The 18,156-nt window shown below is 34.9% G+C and overlaps 1 protein-coding gene and 1 long non-coding RNA gene across 4 annotated transcripts in view; one reads left to right on the top strand and one right to left on the bottom strand.

Annotated features, from left to right (window-relative positions):
* The window catches only part of Btbd10 (BTB (POZ) domain containing 10), a 60,901-nt gene that overhangs the window by 12,858 nt on the left and 29,887 nt on the right, over positions 1-18,156 (top strand). The window contains exon 2 of one of the 3 annotated variants that reach the window (XM_005380311.2): positions 6,495-6,652. The exons of 1 other annotated variant lie outside the window; for it this stretch is intronic. In XM_005380311.2, coding sequence (XP_005380368.1) covers positions 6,552-6,652 — 101 coding nt within the window. In that variant the 5' untranslated portion in view covers positions 6,495-6,551. Of the gene's footprint in view, positions 1-6,494; positions 6,653-10,832; positions 11,074-18,156 lie in introns of those variants that run through there. One more of the 3 variants, XM_005380310.2, reaches the window with a different exon arrangement.
* LOC102017118 overlaps positions 10,094-18,156 on the bottom strand; it is an 8,986-nt gene continuing 923 nt past the window's right edge. The window contains exons 2-4 of the long non-coding RNA XR_260208.2: positions 14,995-15,114; positions 13,279-13,378; positions 10,094-10,733 (exon numbers count right to left, since the gene is read on the bottom strand). This is a non-coding gene — a long non-coding RNA (uncharacterized LOC102017118). The remainder of the gene's footprint in view (positions 10,734-13,278; positions 13,379-14,994; positions 15,115-18,156) is intronic.

Genomic DNA, 18,156 nt, shown 5'->3' with positions numbered 1-18,156 from the left:
AGTTCTTTTTTTTTTTGGTACTGGGAATCGAACTCACCTCGCCAGGCACTGTGCCACTGAATTATATCCCCGCCCTGGTCCTCCAGTACTTTATTCCTAAAACTAAGTTCACTTACCTGTGAATTTATGGGTTTATATTAAACTCCATTGGAAAAAAGTGGGTTAACCATCATGAGGAAATTATAGACATTTTCTAGAAAAATTTCAAAACTCTCATGGTGATTATTATATACAAGGGAGGGTGATTGAAAAATATGCAGAATGTTTAAATTTTTAAAATTTATTACAGTAAAAGACACATTGCCGTTAATCCCTCTTAGAATACTCCCTTTCACTTTGAAGATGTCGTCCTTCATGTTTTTACAAAACATGATAAAAAATATGGTGAATGTTGGTCTTGAGTGCCAACATTACATTGTGTCCTGGTCCACCGTGATTATCAGATCTGGTGCTCTGCAACTTCTGGATCTTCCCCAAAGTCAAAATGGTCATGAAAGATAAACATTTTGAATTGATCGAGGCAGCCATGACAGCACAAGTAAGGGACAAAGAACTGTTTCAGACAGTGGCAAGAATGATGGGATAACTGTATTCAAATTACGGTGATAATTTAAAAAAAATTTATAACACTTTTTCATCACACCTCATTTTCTTGTATAATCTCTACTTCTAAGCATGTATGCTTATTAAATTGCTACTGAAGTAAGGCTGCTCACCAAATGTTAGGCCAGTTAAACCAAGAGACAAGGTGTTGAGGCAAGGAAGGTAGTAACTGCATTCGAAGTACTAGCTGATTAAAAGATGGAGGACTCTGGTCCAAAGTCCATTTTGCTTGGAAACTGATTTAGGAGTGATATCATATATGGGTGATCGGTGTTCCCAGATCTACAAAAAGAGTAATATTGTAGACATCGAAGGAGTGGGTACTGTTAAAAAAGGAATGCCACACAAATATTACCATGGCAAAACTGGAAGAGTCTATGGTGTTACCCAGCATGCTGTTGGCATTATTGTAAACAAGCAAGTTAAGAGCATTAATGTGCATATTGAACCTATTAAGCAATCTGAGAGTCAAGATAGTTCTTTTTCTTTTTTTTTTTTTTTTTTTCTTTTGGAGACAGGGTCTCACCATGCAGTTCAAGCTGTCCTTGAGCTCACTTTTAGCCCAGGCTGGTCTTGAACTTGCAACAGTCCTCCTACCGCAGCCTCCTGAGCGCTGGGATTACAGGCATGCACCACCATGTCCAGCCCAAGATAGTGTTCTTAAATGCATCAAGGAAAATGATCAGAAAGGAAGGAAGCTAAAGGGAAAGGTAGCTTGGTTCAGCTGAAGTGCCAAGCCTGCCTGGCAAAAGAAGCATGCTTTGTGAGAACCAGTGGGAAGGCAGCTGAGCTGTTAGAACCCATTCCCTGTGACTTCAAGGTGTAAGCTGGGGATGTAGCTCTGCTGTTCCGTGCCTAATTAGCAGCTAGGGTGTTCTAGGTCCTGGGTTCTAGGCCCTGCGTTCAATATCCAGTACTGCTTAAAAATGAAAAAAGGTCTTAATTTGTAAGAATGGTTTTCTTTATTTAACAAGTGTTTGGTGCTCTTGCCCCAGAGAAGTACTTAGAGCAGAATTTTTTTTTTTTTTTTTTGGTACTGGGATTAAAACTCATGACCTCAGGCTTGCCAGGCAAGTGCTTATGCTGCTGAGCTATATCCCCAGCTCCATAAAACAGATTCTTATTGTGCCCAGTTGTGTCATGTGTTTACTCTTCATAGTCAGTATTTTTCTTCTTGAAAGATGGGAGATTTTTATGCAGATGTATAACCAAATGGCAGTATATTTATGAACTATTTTATTGGCTTGAAGATACAGTAGTTTCTCCTAATTGCCCTGGGGAAAAGATGAATGAAAATAAATGGAGTGCAGCCTGTGGCATTAATTAAATAAATTGTTTAAAGCAAAATAAAAGATAATTATTTCCTCCTGCTCTTCTTGTCTTTGATTAGTTTTCCCAGGAGCAGTTTCTGACATAGTGGCCAGTGGATAGGCTAGGAGTAGCTGCCCCCAGGCTTTTTGGTTGATTGTATACTTTACCTGATTATTGGGGAAAACAAAGGTCAGGTGAAGCTAATAGGGTGTCTTAGTTACTTTTCTCTCATTGCTGAGACAAAAATGACACCCAAAGTTAAAGAGAAAAAGGTTTATTTAGCTGACAGTTTGTAGAGGTTTCAGTCCGCATTCACCTGGGTCCAAGGCAGGGTGGTTTGGCAGAAGGGCATTGTAGAGGAGAAATGGTTCATGGTGGCAGAAGAAGAAAGCAACCAAGCGGGGAGGGATGGGTGGGACATGACACACACACTGGACGGACAAGATTTTGTCCCTTATATTGTATGCAGGCAACTCACCCTAGGGTGGGTATAATCCTCACACCTTTAATCCTAGCCAGAACTATGCCAAACCAATCAGTGGACTGATTTACTAATCACACACCCCTAATTCCAGCATTACACACTCCAGATTCAGCCAGCTCTGAAAAAGACCTATGACTACATGAGGCTTATGGGGGACATCTAGACACAAACCATAACAAGGGAAGAAACGGGGAGAAGAGAAAGAAGAGGCGAGGAGAGAGATTGAGATGCAGGAGCAGATGGTCTATGGAACCATGCGAGGAGCTTTTTTTCATCTCTGTTACTGGGATATTTGAGGAATGATCCTTAACTTACTCTAGTGTCTTGTAAATCACTTAATAGATACTCAATAGTGCCTAAATGAAATCCAGAAAATTTTATGCCAGTGTGGCAAAGAGGGTGGTTAAATTGAAGAAATCATTAGACATTACAAAACAGTACATAATGTATATCAGTTGCCTTTTAACCATTTAGTTTTATCTATAGCTTAGTGATTAAAAAAACACGTACTAGAATATGTAGGCAAATGGGCACATTTCCCCCAAATATCCCAACTTGAATTTTACTTGTTTTTAGTATGCCTGTATTCCTATGACTATTGAGTATAAGAAGTGGCAGGATATCTTTTACATGGTAATACTGTAGTTTTATTGACTAATGAGATGTGAATATGATATTTCAGTGTCTTTTTAGTTGCTTTTATTATAGACAGCTAAATTAGATAGAAATTAATAGACAACTAAAGAGAGATGGGGCCCTTGAGGGAGTCAGTGCAGAAGATGAGACACAGCGAGATTGTGGCTGGAGGGAAATCTGAAGAGAGCCAGGCCTCAAAATGGAGGTGGAATAGCCAGACCTGCAAGCCTCCCTAGCTCTAAACAGTACCTTGAGCTTATACTGTGATTAATAACATTTGGTCCAGTGAGCCCGGATAGGCATCACACACAGGGACGGCTGACCAGAACATCTGGATTCCCTTTCCAGGAATGCCTTTGTTCTTTCCATATACCCTTGCTCTGTGGCTCGTTTCCCTTTCGGATCAGTATTAGCTAAGCAACTACACATACTTGTAATCCTTTAGGTTAATTATTGTTTGACTCACATTGTACCCGCGTTGTGATTTTGCTATTTAAAATACATTTGACAAAGCCTCAGTGGCCACCCACTTGGGACCCTCACGGAAATCCAAAGCTATTCTTCTTATTCCCAGTAGCACTCTCCTAACTTCCTCCTTCGGTTTGTAACTTCATTGCTCGATGTTGTGAGGCTACAACTCAGCACTTCTGACATCTAACAGATTGGGAATTATTTTCCCGGTAACACTTCTATGTGAACACTTCTGTTTTTTTTCCTGTAAAATACATGTTTATTAATTTCAGTAAGACTGATTAGGAGAACACATACTGGCAATTTCCCTGCTGCTAGATGTGTAGCACCCACTGTAATAATGGTAGAATATCTGCATCTGAATCTCCCTTACCCATTTCTGGTACTTTAGTTTTTTGGTCACTGCCTCCTGTCCCTTAGGATTGTTCTTCACGTCAGAGGATGTCTGTGGCTATCCTAGTCACGTGTGTGTCTGATAGTTAAGGGTAAGGAAGAGAAAACGGCCTTGTAAAAAAATGTCAATCCCTAAAACAGTTTACTGGAAGACTGAAGAAGTCAGGAGAAAATGTTCTCACTCTCATTTTACAGACTATCCTAAACTGCTACATCTTTCTCTTTCCTTATTTTTTTCTTACGATTCTTCATAGTTTTTATCTTTGTTGTGGTGACTTTTCCCAACTTTTCCCTTTGTTTCATTTCATTCTCTTTTTTCTTTTCTGCTTCATCTCTTCAGTACAGATAACTTCAGCCATGATATAACATTGAAATTTTGATATTTCCTTTAAAAGAAACATTTTCATTTTTATAATTAAAATCTCAAATGAAATTGAGGTATTTTTGTGTTCAAAATAATTTCATGGTTTTGATGTTCAGCTATCACCTGTTTGATTTTTTTTAATGATCCAGTGATCCTTCAGGAAATAGATTTCTTTTTCTAGGTGCCTTCAGCAAATAAACTATATAGTGTTTGCTTAAGGATTTGAATTAGCTGTTGTGCAGTACTCATTTTTCACCTTTTCCATTTTTGTTTCACTTATTGATGTACCTACCCACATATATTACATTAAGATGTTCAAAGCTGGGCGTGATGGTGCACGCCTATTCCCATCACTTGGGAGGCTGAGGCAGGAGTATTTCTGTGAGTACAAGGCCACCCTGGACTACGTAGTGAGTTCAGGACCAGCCTGGACTATAGAGTGAGAACCTGTCTCAAAAAAACCAAAGATGTTCATTCATTATGAGATTTTTCCATTGTTTTTGGAAAGAAGGTAATAAGTACCTACAAGGAAAAATTATGAAACAGCCAAATAATTTCTCTGAAATGAAACAGTTTCTTCTACTTATTTTGATAAAGTCATAATTTTAATGGGGTTATATCTTTGGTGTTTGCAAAGTTGTACTGAAATACCATGTAAAACTCAGGAAAATAGAGTATTTTCCCAGTTTTGGAATTTCACTTTTACTTTTACATACAACTTCCCTGAACTTGCTTCTGTCAAAGCCAGCTTAGGGCCGGGTGTCAGGAAACCTAGGTTTATGTGAAATTTATGTAACTGTGTTTAAATTTGGACAGAGTTATATAAATTTGCTTGTCATTGGTTTCTCTTTTGGTATTTACATTCTAAAAGTCAATTCTGATCTATTTTCAAACAAGTCTGAGGGTTTTCTTTTTTAGTTTTTGAGACAGGGTCTTGCTATGCAGTTCAGGCTGGCCTTGAGCTCATTTTGTAGCCCAGGCTGGTCTTGAACTCACAATGATCCTCCTGCCTCAGCCTCCTGAGTGCTGGGATTACAGGAATGCGCCACCACGCCCAGCCAGAGCATTTTTTAAGATCAAAAACAACATGTGTATTAAATTCTTATTGCTCTTTATAATCTTACCATTGGCCAGCATTATGAACTTCAACAAAATTACCAAAATTCTGAGACTGTTTTCTCTTCTGTATGTGGAGATTCTAATGTGTACTTTGCAAGGTTATTGTGAAGATTAAATTGGATAATGAATATACTTTTAAAAGTGCTTAGTTAAGGTACTCTGTAAAGCTGTTTTCTTATAATTTCATAGAACTATAGTAGATTTAAGGTACAAGCCCTGTATATGAAAGATTTAAGTATATGATTGTACTGATAAGGCCGTTTTGTGGTAATTTGCACCATCAGGAAACATATATATTTATTTTTGAGCAAAAATTAAATTTCTATTCTGGGTCATTAACTTGGTTAAAGAAATAATAACATTGTTATTTGGTCTTACTAGATTGTTAAGCATCTTAACTTTTAGTGATTAAGAATTGTGCTTCAGCCAGGCATGGTGGCACACACTAATAACCCTAGCCCTGGGAGGCTAAGGAGGAGGCTCACAATTTAGAGCCCAGTCTGGGCAGTTTAGTGAGACCCTGTCTTTATTTTTTTTATTTTTTAGTTTTTTGTCTTTTTGAGACAGGGTCTCGCTATGCAGTTGAGGCTGGCCTTGAGCTCATTTTGTAGCCCAGGCTGTTCTTGAACTCGCAACGATCCTCCTGCCTCTACCTCCTGAGTGCTGAGATTACAGGTGTGCACCACTACGCCTGGCGAGACTCTGTTTTTAAAGAATAAATAAAATAAGGTCACTGTGGAGGCCATGGGTTCAATGCCCACTACCACACACACAGAAAAAAGTGTTCCAAAAGAACTAAAATAGCTTTTACCATTTTGATTTTATATTGATGTTTAGAAACACGAAGTCCTTGAACAAGAATTAAGTATATTCATTAAAATTTAAATAATGTATTATTAATTTGTTGCATAAGGATAGCAAATTTAATAGATGATTGAAATGAAAAGTACCTAAAAATTTATGGGGCTTATTTTCACCTGATATGTGATTAGTATTTTATGATCTATTTGTCACTTTAAAAATATGTCAGAATAATATCAAGTATGTAAAATTCTATGGCTGTTTCATTCTACATGGAATAGATTTCAAGGTAAACACTACTCTTTTATGTAGGTTATGGGTGCTACATGTGTGCTCTCAGAGCAATAGTGTGAGGAAACTTGAAGTGGGATGGCAGGACGGCCTCATCCCTATGACAGTAACTCCAGTGATCCAGAGAATTGGGATCGGAAATTGCATAGTAGACCTCGTAAACTTTATAAACATTCAAGGTAGGTAGAAAATACGTATTGCACATACCAAAACTCTGCTAAATCTGATTATAAAGACTACTTACTACTGCATTTGTGGCAAGTCCTGTCAGAGACGTGGGGGAGACTAGTTTACAAAGTACAGTATTGTGCATGTTTGTATTTCTACTTAAATAATTTTTAGAAAAACATCTTTCCTTAAGTTTTTAATATTTGTATGGATATATACTGTTGTCTAAATTATGTGAGAATCTTAGTTGACCCTGTGATTTTAATTGGTTAAATTGGAAACTGGCAAACAGAACTGTTCTTTGTATTTGAAATTCTGGAATAGAAAGTTATTTTTATGCTATAAATAATTAAGTATGCAGATTACACATGGTAATTTATAGGTGTGTGTCAATGTTTGCCTGTATACATTTTTAACCATGTGAATTTATATTGTGTTGTCACATTGATCCTAGTGGAAAATTAATCTTTCTAGAATAACTCTACTTGTCATTTAAAATTTGATGCATGAAATGAAATTTCATTTAAAAGTTTCCACTCATCTATATATTCATTTTTAAACTTTCATTTTGTGCTCTGTGACTAATTAAATGAGGAATGCTTCATTTAGAGTATTTTGTGGTTTGATATTTTAAGGTGTTGACAGCTCATAAACTTCGCATATTACAGGTATGTAAGCATGTTTTCATAGAAAATTTTGCTTTATGAATATCACTTAGAGGATATTTTTGAACATTTAACTTACTTCAATATAAAATTGTCCTTATCACTGATAATAAATACCAGCTATTCAAAAAAGATAATAAATACCAGCTATACCAACTTTCTTTAAAGAAATGCTATGATAATTGAAATCCTTTTTGTAATTTTAAAGAAATGGTTCAGTTTCTTTTAAATTGTATATTAAAGTTAGAAAACATGAGTTACTTTTTAAAATCTTTTGAGAAGATGAATTCAACTGTAGTGGACTTTTGATGTGATGAGGCTTTAAAATGTAAATGTTAAGTTGGATTTATTAATTTGTAAGTATATGCCAAGTGGTATGAATGTTTTTGGTTTGTGTTTTTTGTGTGTGTCCTCTGAGTGGGAGTCTAATTGGTTTTCATTGTTTTTGAGACTAAAGAGGTTTTAATTTTATCACATATATGGGACTATATTATCTACTATGTTTTATATGTGTGTTTTCAGGGGAATTATGATACCTTTCCTAATAGTTATTTTTCTGTTAATGTACAATATAGCATTCTTAAGTGAAGAAATGACAGGAGTGGAAATAAGTCATTGTTTTTTAAAAGCTACGTGCATACAGTGGGAAAAAATTTATAAAAATGTACATTACTGGGGCTGGGGATTTAGCTCAGCAGCACAGTGCCTGCCTGGCAAGTGTGGGGTTGCGAGTTTGATTCCTGGTGCTGGAAGAAAAACAAACAAAAATGTACAGTACTTTTTTTTTCCATTGCTGTTGTTATATTGAAATATAACTTGTGGATGGTTGTGTCATCAGTAATTTTGGTGCTCTTTTTAGCTACACAGGATTGTTTGAAAGAGAAACAGGAAAGTCAAATAAAAATATCAATAAATTGATTTTAAGAGTTTGTTTTCTTTATGAACAGATTGAAAAAAGTATGGTTTGACTTTTTTATTTTTAATTTTGTGTGTGTGTGTGTGTGTGTGTGTGTGTGTGGTACTCGGTATTGAACTCAGGGCCTTGTGCATGGTAGGCAAGCACTTTACCACTGAGCTACATCCCCAGCCAGTTTGACTTTCTTAATATGATACATTGGGAGTTGATAGTTACCTACTTTTTGAGAAGTTTTAAAAACTAACAACCAGCAAACTTTATTAAGAATGTATCCTCAGTTCCCGAGTGTCAAGATAACATGGAATGCTTTAATAACCACAGATGGTTCAATTACAAGACTACAAAGAATTTAAACTGTAGTCGTGAATTGTAAAATAAAGTTCAAAGAAGGAATCAGTATCAACTTTACTGGAGGAAAATAAAGACAAGCTAATCCTCAGATGATTAAAGTATTAAGGTAGATGAAGGACATTTCTGTCAGGGACCTTCATGGGATTACCTTGACTGGATCTGAACCTGGAGTTCTGGATAGAACTACAGCCTCCATTTGTCAGATGAAAAAAATGAGGTTAATAGCCTTTCCCAAAGCTGTCCAACTTGTAGATGGCAAAGTGGAATTTGTGAACAAGTTTCTCATCCTTTTTCACTATTAAATAACATACTGTAATAGGCCAGGTATAATGAACCTCTGCTACCCATCAGCTAGCTTGAAGTTAGCAACTCATAGAGATTTTGTTTCATCTATTCCTCTATCTACTTACCCCCCCCTTTTTTTTTTTTAAATTACCTACTAAGGGATGTTTGGGTAAAGGAAAACCACACTAAACAGTGGCATAAGTTAAGGATTATTATTATTATTTTGTACATAGGAATTACAGAAGTAGGAAATGGCTGATGTATGTTTAGTTGCCTAGGGGTTAAAACTCTCTGATTTGCTTGGCTTTCCTCTTGTAGTCAGTGGCTGTAGGCATCATATACACCTTCTAGACAAGACTAAGGAGACAATGGGAAAGGGATTCACTTATATCAGGAAATTAAATTTCTCAGAAATTCCTATGGTATTTGCTTACAGTTCATTAGCAAGAACTATGTCATTTGGCCAACTTGGGATCAGGAGGATTGAGACTATAGTTTTTAAACTACCATATTGCTAACTCGAGATATGAATAAAATGACTTAAATGAATAAAAAGTAAAGAAATGATCATTGTTATCTTTATTGGTTCAATTTTTGTAGATGATGCCAGTCATCCTTAAGTCTATGTTGTTATATATATATATATATATATATATATATATATATATATATATATATATAAAATACCGTATATTTTTAGCTTTTTACTTTTGATTTTTTTTCTCACCTTTGCTGGCTATGATCCAAAGAAATTTTTAATTTATGAAAGTAATAATAATAGTTACTTTCTTATGTGTATGTATTCAATGTTGACATTTTAGGGTTTGTTTATAATTGCTACTCCATCTACTACAATTGAAGGTATTCATCTCTAAATGTTCTTTTGAATATAGGCTCGATATGTATAGTGCTGTAATATAAAAGATAAGACAGAGAAACTGTTCTGGACATAGCTGAACTTCAGGATACCTGTGATCTTTTCAGTTGTATACAAATAGTCTAAAAATTAGTGAACTTTGTTTCTCTGTGAATTGTTGTATAACTTTGTTCCTGTGTGAATTGTTGTGCAGTTAATACCATAGTGGAGGGGCTTGATAACTTGCTAAAGATGTTAAAGGTCATTTCACTTGAGGAATATTTGGCCTGAATAGTGACACCTTTTCTTTGAGTTAAGAATTAGAGGAGTTTTTGCTGTTTAAAAAAAGAAAAAGAACACCTCTTCTTTATAATATTAAAATGTCTAGGTAAATAATAAGCTAAAAGCTCTTGAATATTTTGAATTGTATAGAATATGAGTTTATAAAATTTCAGTCATCTGCAGTCTGCTCAGGTTACTAAAGATAAATGCATCATACGTTGAATATCAGACTTTGCCGCAAGGTTTCATTCCCATGTAGAAGTACGCATGCTCATTGCTTCTGAGGCTGCACGAAGTATGAGCTTGTCAGTTTTCTTTTGTAAGTCACTCCGTAGTCCCAGTTTCACCATCAGTTTAGAATGGAAAAGTTTGGTTGCTCAAAAAAATTTTTATTGGGTAGATTAGTAAAAGTCCAAGTAATATTTTCTCTCTGGCTTTAAAGACAAGCTTTACTGTTCAGAATGAATGGGCAAATATTGAAGGGAATAAAGGAAGTTAGCTGTATCCTAGTTTTCTAAAACCTGGCAAGCTGGCAGAGCTAGAATTAGCTTTACAGATGGCATTTGGCAACATATCTACATATCTCTGAGCCCTTGTCTCCTGCGTTTCCTTCTGCTTGTCTATCAATTACAACGTCCAATCACTGCTCAGAGATGGAGAAATGGGATGATCACAGCTCGCAAGATGCTGTTTGGTTAGAAACGTCAGTGCTGCACAACCCACGGCTGAGTCAGTGTCTGTGAGAAAATGAACTGAATTAATATATAGAGGGGGTTGGATCTCTGAACATTTAAAGCCTAAATAATCTGCAACAGCATTATTACACAGTAGAGGGAGGAAACTAAAGGAAGTCTATGGACAGGTGAAGTAGGGGGAGACTGGAAAATTTTCTGATTGTTCAGAGGAATCTTGAAGATGATGGAAATATCAGATGTGCTAAAGTTTCCTAGTAATGCCCAAGGATGCTGACCTGGCTTTCAGTGCTGCATTGTTTGAAAGAAAAGAATCCCTTTATACTCTGATTGCAAAATTTTTTTCTTGTTTTTGTGTGTCTACCTTGGCATATACTAAAGGAAGGTGTGTATTCATTTATTACATGATATCTCTGGGTTATAATTATATACATATATGCTATATGAGAAGATTGAGAGAGATGTTGGCTTTCTTTTCATTATGACCATTTACATTTCTAGATGTAAATGATCATATATTTTTGTCACATTAATGGCATTATTTAAAATAAATGGCTTATATTTTTATTGTTTTCAGGGGTTGGATGCATTTTTTATTTCAATGTATTGTTTGGTTTTATATTTTCTGAATATAAAAAATTTAAGAAAAGACTAATTTGAAATATTTTTGCTATATTTGAAAATAAAATTCAAGATAAAGAAATGAAATAATTGAAATAATTTCCTAAAGGTGAGGTTGAATATATTTTTACTTTTGGATGAATTAAGGACTAGTTGAATTACTTAATAATAGTACTTCATAGGACTAAATGTATTTGAACAATAAACTTCTACAGTTAAAATGGTTAAAATAACTTACTTGGTCATTTGGTTAAAATAACTTACTTTCTAGTCTTAAAGAACATACACTGTGAACAGATGATCTAGATACTGTTGCTGAAGCAGAGAATAAGCCAGATAAGTTTTGGATTAGTACAAATTGATTTTCAATCAGATAAAATTTCTAAATAAATTGTTTTTTCAGTGAGCTTTTAAATCTTAATAGGTGACATTGCTCACCTGATCAAAAAATTCTAGCACAATTTGAAAATTTTAAATAATATATTTTTCCTTCTGTCATTATACTTCCTACTAATCCTTCATTTTGTAGGCACTTTTGGGATATTCAGTATTTTAAAATTATTCTAATGTATATAAGTAGTTTATAACATTTTCCTTAAAATGTAAGGTTTTTAAATTTTAATTTCTAAAAATATAAATGGTCATTTTGATGGTTAGCATGACTTCTCTGTGTGTGGGGGGGGTCATGCATTTGGCTTTTTGGTGTGGTTTTAGGTATAGAAATTTTTTTTAAGCTTCTGAGAGTACTACAGTTATAAAAGCAGAATCTTGAGCTGGGTAATTTTTGGAATACTTCCTCTGGTTCTGCTGATTCTTTTAAGATAGTGCCTGTTTTAGTATAAAAGAGGTATGTATGCATTGCATACATTTGGTAAGCACAGAAAAGTATATGAAAGAAAATAAAAATGTTATTGTACTATCAAAAGAAATACACTTCAAATATTTTGTTATAGAAACTTTTTCTGCATTTGTATATAAATATATTTAAAGACTAACATGTATACTTTAAAATGATTTCTAGATATTGCTGTATGTACTGTTACATAATCTATTGTTTGAAAAAAGGGAAAATTATAAACATTCTTTGTGTCATAAAATCATCTCCTATGGCAAAATTTTTAAGAATTGCATGATGTTCTTCTGATACTTGATTAGGGAAATGATCAATGTGATTCCACAAGCATAAATTTCTTCAAAGAGGAAGAACATCTTAGAAAGCTAAGTAAAAATATAATTTTGATATATTCTGACCAAAAAAATCCTTAGTGTGATTACAAAGTGAGCTCTTTAATGATATACATATTATTTTTTAAAATGAAGCGAAAGCCACAATAAAGTATAAAAAATAAACGCTTTTAAAAAATCAGGAAAACTAAAGCTCACATGAACTGAGACTTAAAAAATGCTAGCACCAACAGAAGAGGCAGAAGGTATTCAAGCAAAGTATAATGGTATATATAACCAGGGAAGAACCTCAGCTCTTTGAAGCTTCTTTGTCAAAGTGGAAGAACAAGCCACCAACATAAAAAAATGTAACAAAGCAAAGTATGAAAGTCAATATAGGCGTATGAGTTGTTTCCTGGGCTGTGTGAAACATAGTGTCATATAGGATACAGGAGACTTCATGTATCATCTTAAAAGTATCAGTAAACTTGTGATCTTTTGAAGGTTTTACCAGAATGTAAGAACTGCTAAAAGATGGGAGATCTGGGCCTGATTTTGAAAGAATTATAATATTTTGAAATACAAAATGAAAAGAATAATTTATGACCAACTAGAAGAGAAGTATTTTGGAATGGGTTTGAAAATTGTTGTGGAATGGGTTTATTAAAAATAGATAGACCCAACTTTGATTTTTCTCTGATGTAGTTAGTAAAGTAATGGCAGTATATTTGGATTTAAGCTTAACTTTTAGGCAGTTTTTTGTTTGTTTTTTAATTCATGGGTATAAGGTAAGGGAATTAGTTACCTGCTAGTTGATTGTGTTAATTTTGATTTTGAATGAACTCATCCAAAGCGATGTTGATCTTGGGAGGTGGCTTTGTTCTTTGCTTTGTTTCGTTGTTCATCTGGAGGAAATAAATTACCACATTTGCAGTCAATGGTGAAGAAAGAGGAATAGTGAATAATATACTGAATGACCCAAAATTACTTGTGAGGCTGGATTGTTGGGCTAAATGTAAATGAACTTCTTGGTTCACTTGAAAAACCTTAATATTGATTAAGGTAACATGTCTTCACAATAGACATTTTTCTATCATGTGGAAAAAGACCTTAAGGGTGTAGTTGAAAACTTGATAGACAGCAATAGTACAATATGGCAGCCATCATCTCTTCTCCCACCCCGAACTGTCTCAGTTAATAGAAAAAAGAGCTACTCTACTATGTACTGCAATATTGTTGCCATTGGTTCTGCATATATGTAGGAGAAAGAAAACAAAGAAGTTGGATGCCTTATAAGCTTGAGGAACTAAGAATTTAAGAGAATTTTAGGCCAACTCTGGATAGATGTTAAGGAGTCTCACAAGAGGAGCTCTCTTCAAATAGAGAGAATTGTCTGTGTGTGTGTGTGTTTTACTGTTTTAAAAATATTTTTGTTAATACATGTTTATAGTACATTGTGATTCCATATATGTACATGAAGAATTATCTGTTAGTAAAGAAATTAGGCTTCCTTTGAGTCCGACTTGTTTGAGGTTAGGAGCTTGAGCTCTGAAGTTGAGCTCCTTGGGTCACATCTGAGATCCATCATTCAGTTAACTGTCTGCTCTCAGGCAGGTAGCTTAGCCTCTGCACGTTATTCAGCTGTAAAAGGGGAACAGTTTTGCCCATTAAAGTGCTCAGCATGTACTAAATGCCCAAATGTCATCTCATCATCGTTACTTTTATGCATTGTTATTTGGTCCCACCAGGTCGAATTATAGCAGTTCTTCTCAACCTAGGGTGATTATGCACTGCAACAGGCTTTTGCAGTATCTGGGGACATTTTCATTTTTTTATCAGGGGGGCCAAGAGTGCTACTGTACTAATATATAGCATTTAGAGACTAAGGAGGCTACTAATCAGTAATGCCCAGGATATCCTCCTTACGACAAAGAATTATTCAGTCCAAATCCCTGAACTCTTTAACAGTCAGGTAAAAAGATTTGAATCTTAGGAAAAACTAAGTTTAGGAAAAACTGCCTAAGAGAGCTTTCCAAAAGCTAGAATAAAACTTTTAAAAGGAAGGATAGTTTGTTCCAGGGCCTTTGCACTTCCCTTTACCTCAGAGTCTGCATAGTTACCTGTTTCTCCTTTCTTTACTTCTTTGCCAGACATCCTCCTTCAGAGTATTGTAACTTGACTACTCAAAATGGTTACACTGTCCTGTTTATTCCTGCTTTATTTTTCTTCATAGCATGCACTTCTGTATAAAATTTAATATATTGATATAGGTTGTTTCTTTTCACTAGAATGTATTACGTTTGAGGGAAGGCATATTCTGAGTTGCATCCAAGACTAGAACACTAGTGATGTGGTGTATGATTGATTCCTCAGTTTGCAGGAATGCTTGTTTAGTTAGCAACATCTCCCCTAAGAAAAAGCTTATAAACCAGAAACAAGGTAATAAACATTTAAAAAAAATTTTTAAAAAACCCTCCATTTCCTTTTTTACATAAAATTAATCATTTGGGAAAACTTTTACCTTGTAGTAGAATGTTTAAAAAATTTTTTTTTCCCTCTCTCTAGACTTGTTAGTGTAGAGGTCTTTGGTGATTTCAGTTGTTCTTAGTGCAGCTGTATAGCAGTATACTGTGTAAGGTCCCTGCAGGGAAAAAAAGAAATAAAATTAGATTCACCAGGTCAACATTTAACTAATGCACATGTTCCAGAAACAAACAGAAGGGAGGAATTCTACAAAACAGTACTACCAAGAAAGAAAAAAAAAAAAAAACTACAAATGAGTACTACAAAAAAATTCTTAGTTGATGAAAATTGTGATCCCAAAGGATTCATGATTAAGGGTTTTGATTTGGGTTTTTGTTCTAACTTTACTGAGTAATATATGTTGGTCTGTGAGATTTTGAAGTGGTATTCAGTTGGTGATGGTAGTTGTTTTGAATCTGACTGTTGAACTAAATGTATTTTGTTTCTTGACACCTGGACCATGGAAGTGTATGCAAGAGTCCATATATGTTTATGAGAGAATTTAGTGAACCCTGGTGAGAAAAGCAGGACTGGAAAAGACTATTAGAAAAAATGACTTTACTTGTGTTACTTAAGTATAATAAAAAAAATTTTAAAATAATTGAAAAGGAGAAGTAACAGCTTTCTTGTAGAGTAGCCTCAAACAGGAGGTATTTTGTCCAGAAAGCAAGTTTTCTGGTGTACACTTTACTAAGGTTTTTGTTTCGTTTCGTTTTGTTTTATGATTTTTTTATTGGTATATTTTAGTTATATACAGTGATCACATTCATCGTTAGAGAATTTGTACCTGTGCATGCTATAACTTGATTCTTTTTTCCCCATTCCTCTACCCTGCCTTCAACTCTTTCTTCCCTCCCCATTTACAAAAGCTATGTTTCCATTTTTTCTTTTCTTTGTTTTTCACTTTCCCCTTCTTTCCTTTCTCCTTTCCCCTTTGTTTTTTTTTTTTTTTATTTATTTATATTTTGTTTGAGACAAAGCCGGGAAGAGACCTTGTTTGAGCTTTGTTTGAGATCCTTCTGTCTTAGCTTCTCCAGTGCTGGGATTGCAGGTGTGCACCACCACCTATGCCCAGGTCAATACATTTTGCTATTTATGGGCACTCATGAAACCTCACCATGATCAGGATAATGATCATGTACACCACAGAGTTTCCTTGGAGTCCTTTCTAGGTTTTCCCCTTTAGTGTCTATACCTCAGCTGCCTACAACCACCAATGTAGTTACTGGTTTTTGTTTTTTTTTTTGTGGTACTGAGGATTGAATCCAGGGCCATTGCACTAAGCTACATCCCTGGCACCTGTCCCCTTTTCTTTTTAATTTTGAGATAAATTCAGTTTCACTAAGTCTCTCAGGCCGAGCTTGAACTTTCCTCCTGACTCAGCCTCCCAGAGTGTTGTGATTAAAGGTGTGTACTACCGTGTCCACTTTACCAGCCTGTTTTGGATGCTATGCATTAGTCTGTATTTCTTAGAACTTTATGTAATTGCTTTTGGTCTGTCTTCTTTCACTACATATTTATTGTGACATTAACTAAAATTATTACTTGTGTCAGTAGTTCATTCTTCTTTATTATTAAGTCTTATTCCCTTGTATGGTAATATCTCTGTCTTAGTCACTTTCGTCTTAGTCACTTTCTCATCGCTGGCAAACATTATGCAACACCCACAACTGTACCAGAGGAGAGAGTTTTATTTTGGCTTACTGTATTTAGAGGCTTTAATTCATAGTCACCTGCTCCAAGGCAGGAAGGGCATGGTGGAAAGATCTGGTGGAGGACAGCTGCTCCTGTTATAGCTGTCAGGAAGGAGAGAAATTGAAGGAAAGAGCTGGAAAGAGAGAGATATACCCTTCCAGGCCATGACCCCAGTGACCCACATCTTCTAACCAGGCATGCCTCCTAATGCCACTTCGAGCTGTGAACTTAGTGATGGCTTAATCCACTGATGAATATAGTACCCCATGATCCAGTTGCCTTCCACAAGCACCACCTCTCATTACATGAGGCTTTTGGGGGGACATTCTAGATACAAACCATCACAACTATAGTTTCTCCATTCACCTGTCCGTAGACATTTAGGTAGTTTTGAGCTATTACAAATAAAGCTAATAAGAATGTTTGTGCACATATTTTTATTTCTTTTGAGTAAATACAGGACGGAGTGGCTTAATTATATGGCTAGTGTGTATTTAACTTCGTAAGAAATGAGCAGTTTTTCAAAAGTTTCCCAAGAGGTCTTACTATTTTCTAGTCCCCCTACAAGTTTGAGTTCCATAGGTATTCCTCATCAGTACTTGATATGGTCAGCCTTTTTATTTAGCCATTTTAATAAATGTATAATGTCTTAATGTACTCTGCAAAGAAGTCCTCTATCAGAAATGATTTGCAAATATTTTCTCCCTTTCTTTGGTTGATATTTCATTCTCTTAAATTGTTTTTTAAAGTGCAAAGGTTTTTAGTTTTGATGAATTCAGTGTTGAATTTATTTACAAATTGTGTTGAAAAGTTTTATAATTTTAGGTTTTAGATTTAGATCTGTGCTCTACTTCGAGATAATTTTTATAGATGATGTAAGCTGTTGACCAAAGATCTTTATTTTTTTTCTTGAAGTGTTGAAAGTGAAACATCCATTGTGTATTTGTTTGTTCCAGCATCATTTGCCTTTCCTGAATTCCTTCTACACTCGTTAAAATTTGTTGTCCATGTATGTGTAAGTGGATCCTTTCATGGAGTTTATAAATGGACCATTGACCTACTTGTCTATCATTATGCCAACAGCGTATCTTTGTGTTCATTATAATAGCTTTTTAATAAGTCTTCAAATCAAGTTTTCTTAATCTTACAACTCTTTTTTTTTACAGGTATTTAGGTTATTCTTGGTGCTTTGTATTTTGTTTGTTTGTTCTTGGTGCATGTTAAGCATACATTGTACTGCGGAACTTACTCATTTCCCCTTATAAATTTTAGAATTAGTTTGTCACTTTTGATGAGAAAACCCACTTTTTATTGGAATTATGTTGTATTTATGGATCAGTTTTGGGAGAATTTTTATCTTAATAATACTGATTTTTCTCCTAAAAGTACTTCAATTTTTCAGTGTTACAAATGGCTTTTTAAAAATTTCATTTTCGGGGCTGGGGATTTAGCTCAGCGGCAAAAG

This window comes from Chinchilla lanigera, unplaced genomic scaffold, assembly GCF_000276665.1.
Source record: "Chinchilla lanigera isolate Chin_1 unplaced genomic scaffold, ChiLan1.0 scaffold00013, whole genome shotgun sequence".
NCBI lineage: Eukaryota > Metazoa > Chordata > Mammalia > Rodentia > Chinchillidae > Chinchilla > Chinchilla lanigera.
Note: the sequence above shows the minus strand (reverse complement) of the source record. Positions and strands in the feature narration are given on the sequence as shown.